This window comes from Vanessa atalanta, chromosome 8 (assembly GCF_905147765.1).
Source record: "Vanessa atalanta chromosome 8, ilVanAtal1.2, whole genome shotgun sequence".
In the NCBI taxonomy this organism is placed as follows: domain Eukaryota; kingdom Metazoa; phylum Arthropoda; class Insecta; order Lepidoptera; family Nymphalidae; genus Vanessa; species Vanessa atalanta.
This window is the reverse complement of record NC_061878.1, coordinates 4,776,389-4,795,214: the sequence shown is the minus strand read 5'-3', so window position 1 is coordinate 4,795,214 and position 18,826 is coordinate 4,776,389. Positions and strand designations below refer to the sequence as shown.

The following is an 18,826-nucleotide window of genomic DNA, read 5'->3' as shown; positions in this document are numbered from 1 at the left end:
TCCCTTGAGGAGAAGGTTTGGAGCATATTCCACCACGCTGCTCAGATGCGGGTTGGTGAAATACACATGTGGCAGAATTTCGTTGAAATTAGACACATGCAGGTTTCCTCACGATGTTTTCCTTCACCGCCGAGCACAAGATGAATTATAAACACAAATTAAGCACATGAAAATTCAGTGGTGCCTGCCTGGGTTTGAACCCAAAATCATCGGTTAAGATGCACGTGTTCTAACCACTGGGCCATCACGGCTCTCAAAAAAAAATACAGATAGGTAAATAATATTAATATAAAAAAACCATAAAAAGGATATCTTAATGTCAAGGAAAGATTATAATACGGAGCAATATAGTATTAAATTAAAGCTATAAGTCTATGAGTATATTAGGCATTTACCATACAAATATAAGATATTCAAATTTATATGTTTGAACTGTAGTAAATGATTACATCATAACCTTACTTTTTAATACATTTAATAGTATTATATAATAATCATAACACAAAAGAAACAACATTATTATTTTGGTATTTATTTAATTAACAAAAATACAAATTAACTATTAAGTTAAATTTGATTAAAGTCGAATAAACTATGTTTGTTCACTTTGAGCCTTTCTTTTATATAAGTATAATATAACATTACTCGTATCACAGGCTATTTGTATGAATACAGACTTATTATCAGGGAAAGACTAAATAATAAATTTTGCTGGATCACATTTTTTTCTTGAAATGCAAATATTATTAATATGGCACAATAAGATAGTTTGAATTATCTGACATTAAAAAAGTACAAATTTGTTCGCAACTTATTTGCGTCATTAGGATTAAAACAATAATTTCATTGAATAAGCGAAGGGTTCGGAAATATATTCATTATACACTACATTGATTATATTTCCGAAATACCTTGCCTATGCGAAAGTTTACTCTCACATTACCAGTATGTACAACGTATGGCGTAATCTAGTACTAAGCGTCGGGACAGCGGTTTCTCGTGTGTCCCTCGCGCCGACACAGACCGCAGCGCCGCGCCGCGCCCTCCCCGCGCGCCGCGCCCCGCCCCGCACCGCGCGCCGCCCCTCGCGCCGCCCCGCGCCCGCCGCCGCGCGTTGCGCCGCGCCACTCTGAAACGACACTCACTCAGTGATGGCAACTTTTTCCAACTAAATTTAGGTTGATTTTTAGGGGTACGTTTATTTTTATTTAATGTCGATATAATGTGTGAAAAGAATAATATGCGAAAGAAGAAAAAAAAACTATATTTGAAGAAAGAAAAGTTAAGACATAATTAATAGTAACTTATATTTGAAATTTCTTCGCAAAACTTATTATCACACATATATTAATCAACATTTTATACTCATTTAGAAGAATTTGACACAGCAGTATTAGATAAATGCGCGTTAGGTAATTCATTCCAATGGATCGAGGCATAAGGTAAATTATATAACCTGAAATTACATCCAGGTTATATAATATACTATCAGTGAAGTAAAATTAATGTATTGGATTGGATTGGTTAATTCAATAGTATCCTCTTACTAAAGCAACACATTGAACAAAACACTTCCATAAACGCGCACTTTATTTAAAATTTAAAACATAACGTTTTATTATGAATTCTTTCTTTTATTTCTGTTATTTTGCTGTAGATAATATTTTATTTTGTTGGGAAGTTTCGATCAACGACGAAATTCGCAAAAGTTCGTGTTGCTGGCATTAGACCAAAAAATCATTTTATTTTAAAAACTGTTACTTATATACAGCAAATCTGTCTGTCTTTATTTTATTGTTAAAGCGTTTACTTTGAACTTTGAGGGTCGTACGACATATTTGTATATGTCTCGTACTAGGACTAGACATTAGGACTGAATTATCCGTAGAGATTAGTGAATGAAACTCGCCTATGTTTCGTATAAAGTTAATACAAACCTGTGTTCGTTTCACCGTCAGCCCACTGGAAAAAGGTGCATCGCGAGCTGAAGTCTTTTGAACATCCATAAAATGGGCGGCCTTTATTTGGTCCCTCTTTCTGGACTGTTACTCTGTAAAAGACGTTATAATATTTAATTTTTTTTAAGCTTAAAATCAATTATATCTAAGATACGTGTGCAAAGAATGATGTTATTATGATACTAAAGATTAGTATTTCTTTTATGTATATACGGACAGGCAAGTGGGCCACCTAATGGTAAGTGGTCACCACCGCCCATAGAAATTCGCACTGGGAGATTACCATTAACCATTCATTACATCAACAATGGACCGTCAACCTTGAGAACTAAGATGATATGTCTCTCGTTCCTGTAGTTTTACTGGATCACTAATTTGTGTGAGTACTACCCAGAGGGGATTATTAAGTACAATTATTTACATAAATATAAATTACTTACCTTTTACAAGGCATATTACAATTGCACATTACGCTATCGTCGTCCTGATGGGTATCATTTGTGGGAAAACTTGATGATTCTCCCCAGGTGCCAGTGGAGTGACTGTGGTATCCCGAACTAGAGGATGATGTCTCGGATCGGTTTGGAACACTTTCTCCTGACTCAGGTGCCCAAAGAAAGAAATCGCACCCACCGTTATCTAAACCTGCTGGACACTTGTAGAACTTCTTACCTACAATTATAAAAATCAATGAATATTGAATATTTGTTGAAATGTATTTTTGTTTCAATTAGATAATTGATATAGATAGAATAATAATTTAACAAATATTCAAAATTAATTAATAATTATTTTTAAAATATTTAACAATAAGTAATAGTACGACACACAACAATACACATAACATAATGTTGTCTTAGATTTTCGCGATTATTACACATTGAAATAAAACTAGTTTTTAACGGATTTAATCGCGTATATTAATTATTTTACCATCCCGACGTTTCGAGCACTTTGCAGTGTTCGTGGTCACGGGCAGACTAAGGTGACATTTGTCTGTTCGAAGTACAAAAGAAAACAAGGGTCAAGGAACATATAGGAGATGTCAAAAATAGGCGTTCTTCAAAGTCTGCAGTCTGTGAACATGCTCTGGATAAACCTAACCATTTTATTCGATTTGATAAACCACAGATCCTCGCTAGAGAACACAGATTCATTCCTAGAATGTTACGCGAGGCTATTGAAATTCAAAAACATCCGAACTTCAATAGAGAAGATGGTTGGAGACTTTCTAACACTTGGGATCCACTTATTAAAAATTTAAAATCCCAAATCCAACAGACTGCAAGACCTAAAGATACAGTTAGTGCCTTCTGCGTGCAACCTTAAGAAATCGTTGGCGGTAGTTGTAAATAATATTTCTTTTGTAAACAAAACAAAAAAGTAAACAGTAAAATTAATAATATGTATAATTTAAATACTTTAAATGAATTGAAATAAATCTTACCATGATTTGCGTTTTGTTTCCGTACAGTAAGCAATATTGCAGGTTTGTTACAGCCACAGAAAACATTATTTTCTTCGCCACTTCCTGTGCTACTCGCTGTTTGTAATCTGGGAGGATTCGTGGTATTGTTATTAGTTGGTATACTTATACTGGGATTCGTTGCATTTTGAGTTCTATTTACAGTAGGTGGCGGTACAAATTGTCTTGGCTGATTTGTTATGTTTTGTCGACTTACAGAAGTATTCGTTTGAATCATATTAGCGTTTCTGTTATTGCTTGTAGTGACTACATTTGACTGTGTAGTTAGTGCCCTATTATTTCCCGATACGTTTTTAACAGTGGAAATGTTAACTTTTAATAATTCTAGGAAAGTCATATCGCAGCCGCCTATACAACCGATGTATGGCGGCGGGTACATGTGGCTTATAGAATTATTTCTCCATTCGAATTTTAATTTCTTATAATTCGGCCCACACTGAAAATCAAAAATAAAATTATTGAGTATAGTTTAAGTATGATTTACAATCGATATGAATATGTTACAGATTGCCTTCTTAAAACCATTAGTTGATTTACATTTTATGTAAGACAGCTGCCCAATATTCAGCTGGATTACGATTGCGGTATGTTCAAACCAAAGTTTAAACGTGATTTGCTTTTATATATTTGGTTAGGTTAATTATTATATTTTTTGAAAACAATTTAGTCTAATCAGGTATTGTGACAAACTGATAACTTTGTACAATTTTTTTTTGTTAATTAAGAAATCCATGCCCAAGAAATACATATGTCTACTCTTTATAGTGGTAAACTTGAACTTACTGATTCGCAAGACTCGGGAAGAACGTCTATCGTTTTCACTATGGTTGGGAGCCAGACTGCATTCTTGCATTTTGGAAAAGAAATGCAACTTATATATAACTTATCGGCGTTGTTCTTTTGCTGTTTTACAATCATGTCGGAATTGCACTTTGGACACTTAAACACTAAAATATGAAAAAAGGGTTGTTTTAAGTTTTTATCGTCAAAAGCGTAGAAAGTAATAACTGAAAAACTTTTAGAACAAGTGTATTAAAAAATCCGAGATGGCAGCAGTTTGCACATGTAGAACTCTTAGTCAGATTTTTATAATCTGTTTGATTTCATTTTGAGTTTGAATTATTGTTATATAACTTAAGTTAACAAGGTTACTTCTCTGTTATTTTTCAAGAATATCTAAATGACATATAATAATAATAATATTACCTGGAGGCAAAGACACAAAGGTTTCAACTGTAGGCGTGTACTCCACAGCCTGCTCGGACAGCCTTCCAGCCAGGGCCTCGTCTATTTTATTCGCTTCAGCCGTTACTGTCAAATACACTTCCTTGTATTTTGCTATCTGAAATCATTTGCAATGAATGATTGAAAATCAGTCGGCAGGGTTAAAGTTAAACTTGCATTCGTTTAAGGCAAACTTTAATTTTATCTGAAATCTCAGTCTGATATATCACATTAAAATTATTATAATATTAAAGATATTGCCAAAGCGAAGTCACACAAATACATGAAAAAAGAAATGACTCGGTCTCAGCGACAGAAAAGATTAGGAACCTCGGGTCTAAGCGGGTCCCAGTATAGGCGAGGAACAGCGGTCACCGACCTGCTCCGCCAGCACGAGGTCGGGGCGCTTGCGGCCCTCGCACACGGCGCGCAGGTCGGCCTCGAGCGCGGCGCGCAGGTGCGGGCGCGCCAGGGCCAGCCCCATGGCGTCGTAGCCCTCCACCAGCCCCATGCCCAGCACGCCGGGCACGAAGTGCGCGTCCGCCAGCGTCACGTACGAGCGGCTCTTGATGGTCTCGATGTGCTCCGCGTGCGTCGCGTCCGTGCCTGGCGACGTGTGAAGTTGAGTAGTTCATACGACTTCACATGACCACAGGACTAATTATCGTTGAACTTATAATACTGACTTGACTGCTATTACTATATTTCTCAGCGTCCATTTGTGTTATAAATCAAAACCGAGTTGTCTTTTTTTTTTTTAAAGTAATTATTTTTTAATTTGTTTCGTTAAAACATACTTTCATATTTCGTCCTGGACGTTCGTAATTACCTATAAGTAATATTAGTAATCTTACCGATGCCATGTTTTTCCATAAGGGCTATGAGGTCTGCTTCAGTTAAAAGATTTGGTGGCGAGGTACTACCTTCTAGCATATCAATACTCGTTGGATTGAAAATTTGACCAGTCTGTAATATAAATAAAACGTGAATTATGAAGCAACAAATTATTATACATTTGAAAAAAAAATTACAAGTACCTCATAAACATGTATCTCTTTGGATGACCACTTGTCATATGGATATACTTCCAAATAATTACGCGCTGTAATCATAAGACCGCTCGCACTGAACGCCTCTCTAGCGACTTCGATGTTGACGGTGGTCTCCTGTCCCTGCGCGTCTTTAGAACAACATGCGAGGAACGACCGCACTATGAATTCGTACAAACGCTGCTCGTTGCCAGATAAATCTGCAAAAGAAATACTAGCTGTGAGATTAATTCACTTAAACTAGTACTTATCAAAGATATTGTAATTCTTGGTGGCAGGGTTATGTGCAAGCCCGTCTCGGTGGTTACCACTTAGTATTGTTGTGTTCACGTTTGAAGGATGAGTGAGTCTGTTTAACTACAGGCACAATGGATATAACATCTTTACTCCCAAGATTGGTGGCGCATTGGTGTAATGTAGGGAATGGTTATTATTTCTTACAGCGTCAATGTCTATGGGCAGGGGTGACCACCACCATCAGCTGGCCCGTCCGCCTACTTATTATAAAAAAAAACCGTTGTACCTTTCGCGGTATTAAATACAAAGGGAAGAGATGGGATCTAATTAAAGACAATGACATTTAAGCATAGAAAATTTTACTAGTTTTTACTAATTGTTATACTCATGTAGGAATGGAGACAGATAAGTCTTGTAAAAATTTACTGATATGATTTTCGATTATACAATGGATTACTAGTGGTATAATAGCAGTACTAGTGGTATAATTGTAAGTCCAATACCCAGGTTAGTCCTTTTTGTTAATTTTTATCTAAATTGTAACTGACAGATAAGAAGAAAAGAGATTGTCAGCAGAGTGGAGTGGAGTTGAATGAGGAATAAACAAATCATTTTAAAACTAGTATTATATTAATATAATACAAGTTTCCTAATGTTATGTTAGTATTTTGTCTTGAGTTTACTTTATATGTGTACAGAAATCAACTTTCACAACATTACTTACTGCTAGCATATTTAGTTGGGTGTATGGGAGGATGAGCTTTATCACTTTTATTTCCTTGCCTTGGTGTAGGTCCACCACTATCGAGTATGTTCTGAGCAAATGCTCCCCAATTGGGATCACCAGTCTGGTGTGCTACAAGTTGTCCAAGATTCATTTCCTTGGGAAATTCATTAGTCTCAGTACGGGGATAACTTATAAAACCTTGCGTATACAGTTTTTCGGCTATACGCATCGTCTCTTTGGCATTTATTTTTAACTTCCGAGATGCTAATTTTTCTAATTCCTGAAAAACATTAAACAACAAATCAATGAGATTTACTTTGAAAATAAATATTTAATTAAACTAGTGGTTGTAACAGTAAATTAGGATATTTTTTTTAAATTAAGGTAAACTGCATTATTTCTTAAAGAATTTAAACCATTAATATTTCTGCTAATATCTAATTGAACTGTCAATAGTGACCACAAATAGTCAATATGTCTGTTAGTATGCCTGTCTAACATATTTCATCTAAATAAAAATATGGACAAGAATATGATGTCATTCAAACTAATCATTCATTATAATATGATTATATGAAGTTGTTTATTAAAAATTTTTATTCGACCTTTACTTCAAAATTTTGTTCAATGACAACACAAAAGTACCTGAATGGATAAATAAAAATGTACTGTACTGTTTTGTCCATGCTTATTTTTATTTATTTGAACTTGCTAAGTTGTAAAATAATTAATATTTAACATACCACTGTATCCAAAGGTAAGGGTCTCCACTTTGACTTGGGTTTAGTTTTCACATTCGTAACCTTGGCCTGTGGGTTCTCCATGCATATGTCATGCAGCACTTGACAGGCTTGCTGGTCAAATAGTCGTACTCTTTCCCATGAAAAATCAATACTTAAATTGTTCATTGTATGGTTAACTATAAATAAATAAAGTATATTTTTAAGTTAACATCTAAACAATCTAACAACACTAAAAATAGTCCAGAGATTTATGTTATCAACTAACGTTAATCTCCCTAAAATTCTTGTTATGTAGCCAATAAACTTTTCTGTACACCCCACAATGTGTATGAAAATGAATATCATAATTGTTTGAGTACAAGAAAGAGCAACAAGCAGACTATGGATGTCCCAAATTGATTTATAAAATTTAAACAATAATTTATTTGTTTTATTTTTAAAATATCATTTTTATTAAATCACTTTACTAATACAAAAAGCTGGCATCATTAATAATTTTACTATCAGTCTTTACCTTTTATCTTCCAAAACATCTCTGTAACAAAGTTTTCAATAGCTCTATATCTCTCCACAACAAACCCTAATGTCGGGAACTGGCAGGACCCATAGCTCACTAAATTTTGTGCTAATGTAGCTGGAAATACTTTTTGTAGTCTAAGAGTTTGAAATCTTGTAAAGGCTGCACCTAAAAATAAAAAATATCAAGTAATTAATTTTAGTAGTTATGAAATATAAACAAAACTTAATGTGTCTGATTTGGAACAAAGTAGATTTTATACATATAAATGGAATGAAATATAGATTAAAAAAAAATTTTTTTTTGTATGGCTATAATTGTAATTTTTACTACCTATCCGTAAATCTAATTCTTGTCTCACATCCACAGCATCACTGATATTCTTGTTAGGTTGTGTCAGGTTCTGCAGTGCTCTCCATACAGACACTGATGTTATCTCAGAAAACTTAGCTCTAAATATTTTAAGACTGCTTTTTACAGCTGTACAAACTTCAATGATTTCGAAACCAATATTTTCACCTTCTCTATCACAATCAGTCCATATAATAAGGCCTTGACAGCTACGCACTTCTCTTTCTAAAGTTTTCTATAAATATAAAAAAAATACTTTAAAAAATAAAAAACATAACTGTTCCTAATGAAGGAATGTATTAATTTATAACCAGTGTCACTTGGGATGATGTAATGATTTTAAGACCCAAACATCCAAATCTTATCTGGCATTCAAGTTTTGGAGTAAAACAGAAAGTCACATATACATATATAAATCGCTAAAATAGTATGTAAATTAATATAATATTTTTGTCATAAAGATATGTGTATATGTACATATAGCTTAAGACTACTCATAATAAGGATATATTTTAAGAAGAGACAAAAATTCAAAATTATGTGACAAGGAAAACTTAATTATTTTTTTCTATTAATCATTTTGATACACAATAGAAATAATTGTGTACTAAAGAACTATAATAAAATATTTTTTTAATAACAAGAAACCATTTATATAGACAATGATTAAGCATTAGGTTTATTAATAAAAAAAAAAAAATTGTAAAATAATTTATTAGTTATAAATACTAAGCGATATCCTTATAAAGATTAATAAAAAATATCATATAAAGTTAAATACACACACAGACAATAAAACACTAAAGAGAAGTTAGAAAATGTGTTTTACCTTAATTTTCTCATAATTCTCAGGGCAATGTTTGAAAACAGGTGCATCAAAAAGAGACAAGGGGTTACAAGATTGCCAATGTTTATAGGCACTAACAAATTCCAAGCCCAAAAGATGTCCAGATACTGAAGTCATTACCATTTGACACTTCTGACCCATAACCTCGGACTCAAATTCATAAATTTTATTGAATTGAGAGAATCCTTCCCGCTGAAACAATAGAGTTATTTAATAAATATTAGTCATACATATAGATAAGACAATAATTTATTAATGTAAAGTAATATAAATGAACTATATTTTTAAGGCAATTGCTTTTAAAATATAAACTTTATGTTATATCTATGTTATGTTTCATACTATAAAACTGGAGTGCTTGTATGGCCGAATCTCAAGAACTAATCCATTTTGATAAATTATTTCTGCTATAATAATATACATTTTTGAGGAATGTTTTTTTTTTCTATTAATCATTTTGATACATTGCTTAGGATGGAACAACACCCTGAACACTAATTTAATGTATAGTGAGAACAAAGATAGGATAGGATTTATGGTATTGTAGCTATTTTTGGTAACATGCAAATGACCATATTTAAGATAAGGGCATGTATAATCAAAAATTTTATATATACCACCACCACAATGAAAAAATAAGGGAATATAATAATTAAGTAAATTATTAAAAACGATAAGATGAATCATACCCGTCTTGAAGTACCTCTGGATAAGTGCATTGCAATATTTTTAGCGGCATCGTTTTTTTCAGCAACATTTAAGTATTTCATTATTTTAGTCTTAAAACGAGATATGATAACAAGATCCTTATTGTTTACCAATAATAATTTTCGTAAAAAGTCATTCTTTAACAGATATTTCATATTTTTATCATAACAATAGATTAATATTAATTTAATGCTTTTTTCTTCATTAGGGTTGTACAATGTACAGAAACTTTTATTGAATGTCTTGATTGTCTTGTCTCGACTCTCAACAAAATCTAAAATCGTAAAAATGAAGTAAGTAACTTTAATATATAATATTGCCGCCAAAATCCTAAAAAAAAATAAAACATGTTATCCACAAGTTTGACAAGTTCAGCTAAATGACAATTGACAAGTTAAACTTGATAGTTGATTGGACAACGACCGTAGACATAGACAACGATACAAGAGTCAGACGTGTACAAAAAGTACAAATAAACAACCTTCATTCGGTAAAGTAAGCAAAATTGTAGTGTTAGTAGGATAAAATCAACATATAGGTAGCCCGATTCACCCAGCTAGAGCTTAATAATTTACTGTATGCATTTGGTTAATGGTTAATGGATATTCATTGTATAACAGATGGAATTAATGATAAATTTAATATTTTAGTTATCGATTCGATATCGATTATCAATTTTTGAATAAATAATAATAAATTTCGTGGCCGTCTTATTATTGTTAAATATAATATGTATTATATACATTTCACTATTTATTTTTATAATAAACATTTGTTAGTTGTTAGTCTTGTCAATAAATATGTAAATTATAATAAACATTTGTTAGTTGTTAGTCTTGTCAATAAATATGTAACAATGTAATTAGACATAAATATGGGCTTAATATATGTTAAGACACATTTAATGATAGTTATAAAATTATGGAATTTATGATTAATATTATGGATTTGGGTAAAAAGACATAGATTTCGATTTTGAAAAAAATTACCTATTTTTTCTTTGGAGTGACCATTACGCATAACGATAACGATTTAATGTATGTAAAATACTTACGATATTTTAATGTATCTAAATATTATGTAACAAGTCATAAATAGGATGATTAAATAAGTAACGATTTTTATATATGATTAAAAATCGAGTCAATCGATTAATCCCTTAGTCGTTTTTCGTGAAATGCGTCCCTATTTACTGGCAATTGACAATTAGAGAGAATGCGTTGAAACTTGAAGCAACCAAAAACTTTATTCGACAATCGACGCCATTTTGAGTGTGTTTTACTTGATTGTAAGCCACTTTCTTGATTACCATTCAAATTTTAAGCCGTATAGAATAATGGGTGAAGACAAAGGTAAATAAATAATTCTTATTAAGATTTATTTTAAAATTTATTAGTTTATTGCATATTTTCTAACGGTAATTTGTTTTCGTAGATCGTCGACGCAGATCACGTTCAAGAGAAAGAAGACGCTCACGTTCTCGGTCAAGAGAACGCCGAGAAAAGAGAAGGAGTAAATCCAGGTCACCGTCAAAAAGATCACGCAGACGCAAGCCTTCCTTATACTGGGATGTCCCACCGCCTGGATTTGAACATATTACTCCATTACAATATAAAGCAATGCAAGCAGCCGGACAGATTCCTGCGAACATAGTCGCCGATACACCACAAGCCGCAGTGCCGGTAGTCGGTTCAACTATAACGCGTCAAGCGCGTAGGTTATACGTAGGCAACATACCGTTTGGTGTTACTGAAGAGGAAACTATGGAGTTCTTCAATCAGCAGATGCATCTTTCCGGCTTAGCGCAAGCCGCTGGTAACCCAGTGCTTGCATGCCAGATTAATTTAGATAAAAATTTTGCATTCCTTGAGTTCAGATCTATTGATGAAACCACACAAGCCATGGCATTTGATGGCATAAACTTCAAAGGTCAGAGTTTAAAAATACGGCGGCCGCATGACTACCAACCAATGCCTGGCACTGAAAACCCAGCGATAAATGTTCCAGGTAAGTCTACGTATTATATAGATGTATATAGGCATATTTATATATTACATACCTGGCTTAAACTTGAAACTTAGACTCTAAGCAATATTTTATCTTAGTTTCCCTTAACATTATTAATGTATTTTATAAGATATTTTTAGTAGAAATGTGAAATAATCATAGTAATAGTTGTATTCATTTTTAGCTGGTGTTATCAGTACTGTAGTTCCAGATTCACCACACAAAATTTTTATCGGTGGTCTGCCTAACTATCTGAATGAAGATCAAGTAAGTTCTATTTATCGTTGCGATTAATATCTTACTGAGAAAATTAATTTGTATAAGACATTGCTTAGTAATTGATTCATAAATGAAGCCAGCAATTTTGTTTATAAATTTTTCTGATATTCCATTCACATTCAAAAATAGAATAAGAAATTTAAGTAAATTATATTTAAGAAGTACCTTTTAGCTAAGGACTTATACGAATTAATATTTATCAGTTCATTGCAATTTCAACCTTGAAATTAACATGTCAAATAATCCAAGTTAATTAATATTTCATTAATTATTCGTAAATCAAACAAAAACTTTATAAACTAACTATTTAAAAAGCAACGTAAACAAATTAATCGTTAATATGAAATAAAAAGAGACAAAATAGAATAAACAAAATTAAAACTGTTATAATATTCTCAGTAGGTAGGTTTAAACTAAAAATCTTAAAAATTATCTAATGCACAAACAAAGATGCTGGGTTTAAGTTTATATAAAATTTCTTGTAAGATTTTAAAAATATCAAGATATTTATAATTACATAATAATTAGGTCAATTACACCCTGAGAGGTTGAAATGGTATAATTATTCAGATATATTGAAATATATGTGAAAACTGGAAATATTGTCTTTAGGCTGTTTTGAATATGACTATTTTATGTTGAAAGTAATGGCTGTACTATATGTATATTAATTGGTAATATTTTAAATTCCCAATTCATAAATAGTGAAAGGCAGAAACTTACAAATATATATTTAATAATATATAGGTGTCTAAAGTGTGGAATAATAAATAAATTACACTGAACAAAACATTAAGATAATAATAATTTTTAAATCGATAAGAAGGCTATTTGAAGGCTTATAATGAGTATTATTTATTTAAATAATATATAAACAAGAAACACTGTCAACTCCAGCATCTTCTGTTAGTCAGACCAATTTTATAAACGGTACTTTTTAGTCAAAAACGTTAAAAACCTCATTTACTAAATGTGGCTATTATATTTGAAATTATGTGTTACAGGTCGATACCAAGTCCACATTAACACATTCTCGGTGAAGTTTATTTTTTATCGGGGATAATAATATACATACATTAATCGCACTCGGTCCATCATACATTTCAAATGTAATCCGTATCGTTCTGGCAAACCAGTATTAGAAGTTATCTTGTGCCTTTGGAGCAAATACCCTAGACACGATCTTAAAGTCATTAGTGACTCGAAACTATAATGAGTTAGGATAGTCTAGTCAGTTCCCATATCATAGAACTAGGAGCCGCTGCCATTTCAGGGCGAGATTCAACAGTTGACAGGGCTACGGTGGAGCCAGCAGTGAGCCGCGTTTTTGTTTCCATTTCAGGAATTTTCAGGTACCCTATCTGGGATGAGCGTGAGCATTCACGCTCGAAACATTCTGAAACAACTCACTGATATAGTTTGCTTTCTGCCCCTCCCTAGCTTAGATTTGGCACATTCGCGGCCCGCGTGTCACTGTTGTCTCTCATTCTCACCTATACGTCTTGTACTTGAACGAGACGTCGGCACGCCAAGGCAAGTCTCCTCCGTTCACATCTGATTTTAACATGCGGCTAGACACAGGTCAGATTACATTAATTCATATGTTTGCTGCCTTTGCTTAGCAAATGTTAATGGGAACAATAAAAGTTGACTAAAAATTTTACAAATGAGAATAGAAAGTCTTTATTATATCATATTTAAATATTTATACAAAAAACCACAGCACATTTATTTTTCACAATTTAACGTCAGTGCTGATATACAGGTAAAGGAACTCCTGATGTCATTTGGCCAGCTGCGAGCCTTCAACTTGGTGAAGGATTCATCTACAGGCCTCAGTAAGGGCTATGCCTTCGCTGAATATGTTGATATATCAATGACTGATCAGGTACATTTAAAATAATAATGTATTAAGGTGGTATATACTTAAAAAGAGAACGAATTTGACTCATGAAAAATCTTCTAGGCCATTGCTGGTCTGAATGGTATGCAGCTGGGTGATAAGAAATTAATTGTTCAACGCGCGAGTATTGGAGCCAAGAACTCCACTTTAGGTAGGTTTTGGTTATTTCACTACTCATAAATACATTAAGATTTAAAGGAATATTTATAAACTAAAATTATAATCTTAAAGGTATTAATTTTAGATTACTGTAATTAGTAATTTAAAATAGGTTACAAGTGTAGACAGTAATTTGTTGTGGTATTGCTTAGAGTCTGAAAAGTAAATGAATACATACCCAGGTAATGGTAATAGGTTATCTACAAATATATAACAAAAAGTATTATATTTATGATATTATGACCTTCTCTTAACTATTAGGAATTTATACTAAAGGATTAAATACTAATGTTGTTGACCATTTTTAATTTAAACAGCTAAGAAGATCGAAAATTTGGTTTATAACGTTTTAAATGCAAGAAAGAATATTTGAAGGTTCCAGAAATAACAATCACCCTTTAAATAATGATCTGCTCGTTTGTTTTACGTCCACCGGCGCGTGAATTGTCCTTTAATATTCTAAACTAGTGTCGTAACGAAATAGTAAAATGCAACCAGCAATTTACCGAGGCGACGGTTAGAGACGCTCCTTACTAACTGGCGATATAACGTGATACCGTGCGCAGCGATGACGGGCGCGGCGCCGGTGACGCTGCAGGTGGCGGGGCTGACGCTGGCCGGCGCGGGGCCCGCCACCGAGGTGCTGTGCCTGCTCAACATGGTCACGCCCGACGAGCTGCGCGACGAGGAGGAGTATGAGGACATCCTCGAGGACATCAAGTTAGTACATCTGCCCTCTATGCTATACATATTAGAGATGCCAACGGAACTCTGTCCGTCTGTTACGCTGTCGTGGCTAAACCGCTCGGCTGAATTTTATGAAATTTGGTTCGAAGCTGCTCGCCACCCTACAACTAAACTATTTTTTTAATTTCAAGGAGGTAAATTTGCAGGGAAGCATAATATGCAAGTTCTTCTATTTTGAAGATAAAAATGTACAAATGGTAATGGTGTAGGCTATTGAAAAAAAATTACAAAATACTGTTATCAAGGGACGAAACATAATAATTTTCCCATATGGTGTCGCTATACTTTGTCAAAATAGAAATATTAACACTATAAGTTATTTAGTCTTTCGGTACAAATAATAAACAATGATATTGAGTTATACTGATACATTTAATTTAAAGTTTATAATAATTCGTAATACTGGAAAGTGAGGCTATAGAACACTACACTGGCCTAGTGCCGTGGTTGAAAGCAAGACATCGAAATGCGGAAAATCTTATATGCATCCTGGAGATAAAACTTTTGCTTTGTAGTCACTAAACTAATGTTGCTTCCAAATAATTTATGTTTCTATCTATAATTTGAATTTGCAATATTAATGATGGCATCGAATTTTCATCACACGCAGAATTTCACGCGGGCGAAGCTGCGGGTTTAGCTAGTACTATAGGATATAGTAAGTGTTCGTCAGTCCCATGGCTTACAAGCCGACGCGTCAGTAAGTTTTAAGCACGTTAAGCCGGACGTTCTGAACCAAAAGTCGTTGGTCGCGTCGTACCTAATTCGTGAGGTAATGGACTGTAACTGTGTAGTCCTGGACAGTTGAGGCGTGTCTCGGGAGCATCATAATCAAGTGACCAATTTTAGGGCGAACTTAGTAATATTTTAAATGGGGAAAGATTTTTTCCTACTCTAATCACGAAAAAACTGCTGGACAGATTTAGCTAATATTTAAAATAGATTGACAAAAACACTTTCTCCGTAACGCTAACACACACTCCCGGCTTTTTAATACGCAGTTGGAAGCGAGTATACTATAAATGATAATAAATTATATAAAGTTTCGTGTTCGTTTAAAACATACGACGTCTGAGTCGCATGTTTTAACACAGATTATGCATATTTGTAGCAAATAATTTGCGAGATAAATTTGCTACTAATTCGAATCGTGCAGATTCTCGATATAATGATGCGTAAACGGATGATGATGACTACTTTTATTAATATTAAATTTAATACATTTTTTTTAATTCATAAATATTTTTATATATTAAAATGTTTCTTAATTAACATTTTTCTCAAGTATTTACGTTTGTATACTTGTAGCTTAAGCCAACCAGGCTTTATTCTCAGAACACTACCAGAATATTTTACATGAACTATATCATAATACCAACAATGATGAGATTGACATGAAATTTGACCATGACTTGGTTTGATTTAAGTTGTGGTTAATGACTAAAAAGTTAGTCAAACTTAGTTTAGAGGAGCGTTCTGTTTTACATATTTTACCGATGTCATGAACATTTTATTGTAATTGGGCAATCAATACGAATATTTATTATGTATTGATTGCGTCACTGTTAGGATTTTTGTTCTGTCGAGATATACTTATTAACCTTTATTTTATAATTTCAGGGAGGAATGTAACAAGTATGGCTGTGTGCGCAGTATAGAAATTCCAAGGCCAATTGAGGGCGTAGAAGTCCCTGGATGTGGAAAAGTATATTAAAATGACATCTTTTGAAATTTTTAAGGTTTAACAATTATTATTTTTTATAACCTCCATATTTCGCTTGACAGGTATTCGTCGAATTCAATAGCATCGCAGATTGCCAGAAAGCGCAACAAACTCTTACAGGTCGAAAATTCAGTAATCGCGTTGTTGTCACCTCGTACTTCGATCCCGACAAGTATCACCGCAGAGAGTTTTAAATGACAGCCGTTCTTTAATTAATTAATATTTCACGTATCACAGATTATTAAAATTATCGTAAAAATGACATGATTTTGTTAATGAAGTATCTATTATACTTACATCCAATTGTATTTACAGATAATAAAGATAAATCTAACTTTGAATATTATTTTTATTTCTTAACACAAAAAATACAAACAAAATGTTAAAATTAAGATATTTATAAAATATTTTAAACGCTGTTATCGTTTTGCAAAGTTGGCTGGTAAGTATTAAGGGAACCAGTTTCAGATGCAAGCACAAGTTTCCTCATGATTCCATACAGTATGCCGCCAATAACTAACATTCCTATTCCCGCCATCAAACTTATAGCCCATGCAGGTACCGCGTTTCCATCTGTAAATTTATATATGATATTTTTATTATACGTATAACAGGTACTAAAATCACAAAGGTAATGTAGATTTACCCAAGATGTGGATCGTCTTTGGGGATGTAAGTTATACGGCTCTCGGCAATGAACGTGTGCACATTTTAAGTATATAAATTCTAACGTAACGCTGACAAAACCAATAAATCGTTGGGCTTTTCTTTAAATAAATTCTCAGTAGCAGACTGATGTTTTTTAATTGACATTTACAATTCCTGTTACGTGCCTCGGGAAGCGCGTTAAGTAATTGGTGCTGCGCCTGAACCCTTCCCTTGGTTGGTGAATTGCGGTTCCATTGGAATATGAGAATGAACGTGTGTTCATTGAATGAATGTGTGTGTCGTTTATACTATAAGTATATACTGTTTATTAAATTTTCCTGCGCCGTAGCGCAAATCGATCAAAAGACATCATTACTCTTCATTATATTTATATAAAAACAGCTAATGACTCACGATAGTAGGTACGAGTCATCACGCGTCTTCCTCGAAGAATTTTTCTCCTAGCGTCGGCTTCATGTGTAAGAGTACTCAGAATGACTGTAAAGTAAGTAAAATTTCACAACATGGCTGTTTTGAAAACAATTACGCAGTTTAAGTTTTATGCATTTAGGAGTAAGATTATATACTTAAGACATATATTTTCTTATTAGATCATGCAAATGCACAATATATTATGAATATTGCTGACTACATTAATTTTATAACAATCTTAAAATTAAAGAAAAGTTTGCATTAATTGATTAATCGTGAATTTCACCAAAATGCTAACTAATACTAATAAGTGTTAAATAGAGTACGTAGTACATCTTAATAATAAAAAATACTACTTATATGATTATCTTTAATATGAATAGCAAATGTAACTCTCAATATTTTTAAATCTGTCTAGAAAAGTTGTATAGTGATTTTTGACGTACTTACCTAAAACCACAGCAAGATAAAACCAAATTGGTTTCGTTTGTCCCATTTTTTATTTATAATATTCACCACTAACAAATAAGCAAAAGGTACACCCAACTCACAATGTAATGCAATGTAGGTGTGTTTTTCAGAGGTTGAGGGCTTATCTTTTAAAGATAAGATAATGATTACTAATACACGGTAAGTAGTTCATAGCTCGGAACAAAAGGTACTGTGAATAAACTACGAGAATTTTTCAAATTATTTCTTTCAAATTGGATAAAAAATCTACGTTGCAATATCCTGCAGGCTCATTATCGATTAAAATTTAATGAACACAATCCTTTATAATGGATGCTCTGCTCGCCATTGATATCATGCCCTGGATAGCGGATATCACGATAGCTTCAGCCTGTTTAAGTCAACAAGATAACTAATTTCGCCATAAAGGTTGTTAATGTCTCATAATAGCATAGGTACTTTTTTAAATATAGTAGTTTATTGTTCTAGTCATTGCTCATATGCAGATATTTAGACGGTATAATTGATTTATGTCGTAGTATCATGTACTAGAAACATACAAGTAATACAAACGTACAATGAAAATAATGATTACATATTTCTTGACTTTTTCAGAAACAAAAAAAATAAC

At 33.0% G+C, this 18,826-nt stretch overlaps 3 protein-coding genes across 3 annotated transcripts; 1 reads left to right on the top strand and 2 right to left on the bottom strand.

The window, feature by feature from the left end:
- Positions 1-604: 604 nt before the first annotated feature.
- Positions 605-10,165, bottom strand: LOC125066018 (DNA topoisomerase 3-alpha). The gene is made up of 15 exons (XM_047673898.1): positions 9,829-10,165; positions 9,122-9,331; positions 8,275-8,527; positions 7,939-8,109; positions 7,425-7,600; positions 6,679-6,961; positions 5,706-5,917; positions 5,523-5,634; positions 5,048-5,274; positions 4,651-4,786; positions 4,228-4,391; positions 3,406-3,880; positions 2,399-2,630; positions 1,938-2,050; positions 605-1,129 (listed from the first exon to the last, which is right to left on the bottom strand). The coding sequence occupies exons 1-15, from the start codon at positions 10,000-10,002 to the stop codon at positions 975-977; spliced, it is 3,093 nt and encodes a 1,030-aa protein (XP_047529854.1). The 5' UTR covers positions 10,003-10,165; the 3' UTR covers positions 605-974.
- Positions 10,166-11,059: 894 nt separating this feature from the next.
- On the top strand, positions 11,060-17,006 carry LOC125065669 (splicing factor U2AF 50 kDa subunit). The gene is made up of 8 exons (XM_047673431.1): positions 11,060-11,199; positions 11,282-11,854; positions 12,039-12,121; positions 13,899-14,021; positions 14,100-14,187; positions 14,762-14,915; positions 16,563-16,647; positions 16,728-17,006. The coding sequence occupies exons 1-8, from the start codon at positions 11,184-11,186 to the stop codon at positions 16,857-16,859; spliced, it is 1,254 nt and encodes a 417-aa protein (XP_047529387.1). The 5' UTR covers positions 11,060-11,183; the 3' UTR covers positions 16,860-17,006.
- LOC125065670 lies at positions 16,997-18,330 on the bottom strand. The gene is made up of 3 exons (XM_047673432.1): positions 18,196-18,330; positions 17,728-17,811; positions 16,997-17,238 (listed from the first exon to the last, which is right to left on the bottom strand). The coding sequence occupies exons 1-3, from the start codon at positions 18,239-18,241 to the stop codon at positions 17,075-17,077; spliced, it is 294 nt and encodes a 97-aa protein (XP_047529388.1). The 5' UTR covers positions 18,242-18,330; the 3' UTR covers positions 16,997-17,074.
- Positions 18,331-18,826: the final 496 nt, after the last annotated feature.

What these genes read in the sequence shown, in the direction of transcription:
- LOC125066018 (XM_047673898.1), bottom strand. Translation starts at nt 10,002, where the DNA reads ATGAAATATCTGTTAAAGAATGACTTTTTACGAAAATTATTATTGGTA. An exon ending in CCAGAGGTACTTCAAGACGG is followed by an intron (nt 9,332 to 9,828) that starts GTATGATTCATC and finishes CTATTGTTTCAG; the next exon opens with CGGGAAGGATTCTCTCAATT. An exon ending in TATGGAAAAACATGGCATCG is followed by an intron (nt 5,275 to 5,522) that starts GTAAGATTACTA and finishes ACACGTCGCCAG; the next exon opens with GCACGGACGCGACGCACGCG.
- LOC125065669 (XM_047673431.1), top strand. An exon ending in CCCAGCGATAAATGTTCCAG is followed by an intron (nt 11,855 to 12,038) that starts GTAAGTCTACGT and finishes ATTCATTTTTAG; the next exon opens with CTGGTGTTATCAGTACTGTA. An exon ending in GACATCCTCGAGGACATCAA is followed by an intron (nt 14,916 to 16,562) that starts GTTAGTACATCT and finishes TTATAATTTCAG; the next exon opens with GGAGGAATGTAACAAGTATG.
- LOC125065670 (XM_047673432.1), bottom strand. Translation starts at nt 18,241, where the DNA reads ATGGGACAAACGAAACCAATTTGGTTTTATCTTGCTGTGGTTTTAG. An exon ending in TTATCTTGCTGTGGTTTTAG is followed by an intron (nt 17,812 to 18,195) that starts GTAAGTACGTCA and finishes CTTACTTTACAG; the next exon opens with TCATTCTGAGTACTCTTACA. An exon ending in GATGACTCGTACCTACTATC is followed by an intron (nt 17,239 to 17,727) that starts GTGAGTCATTAG and finishes ATAAATTTACAG; the next exon opens with ATGGAAACGCGGTACCTGCA.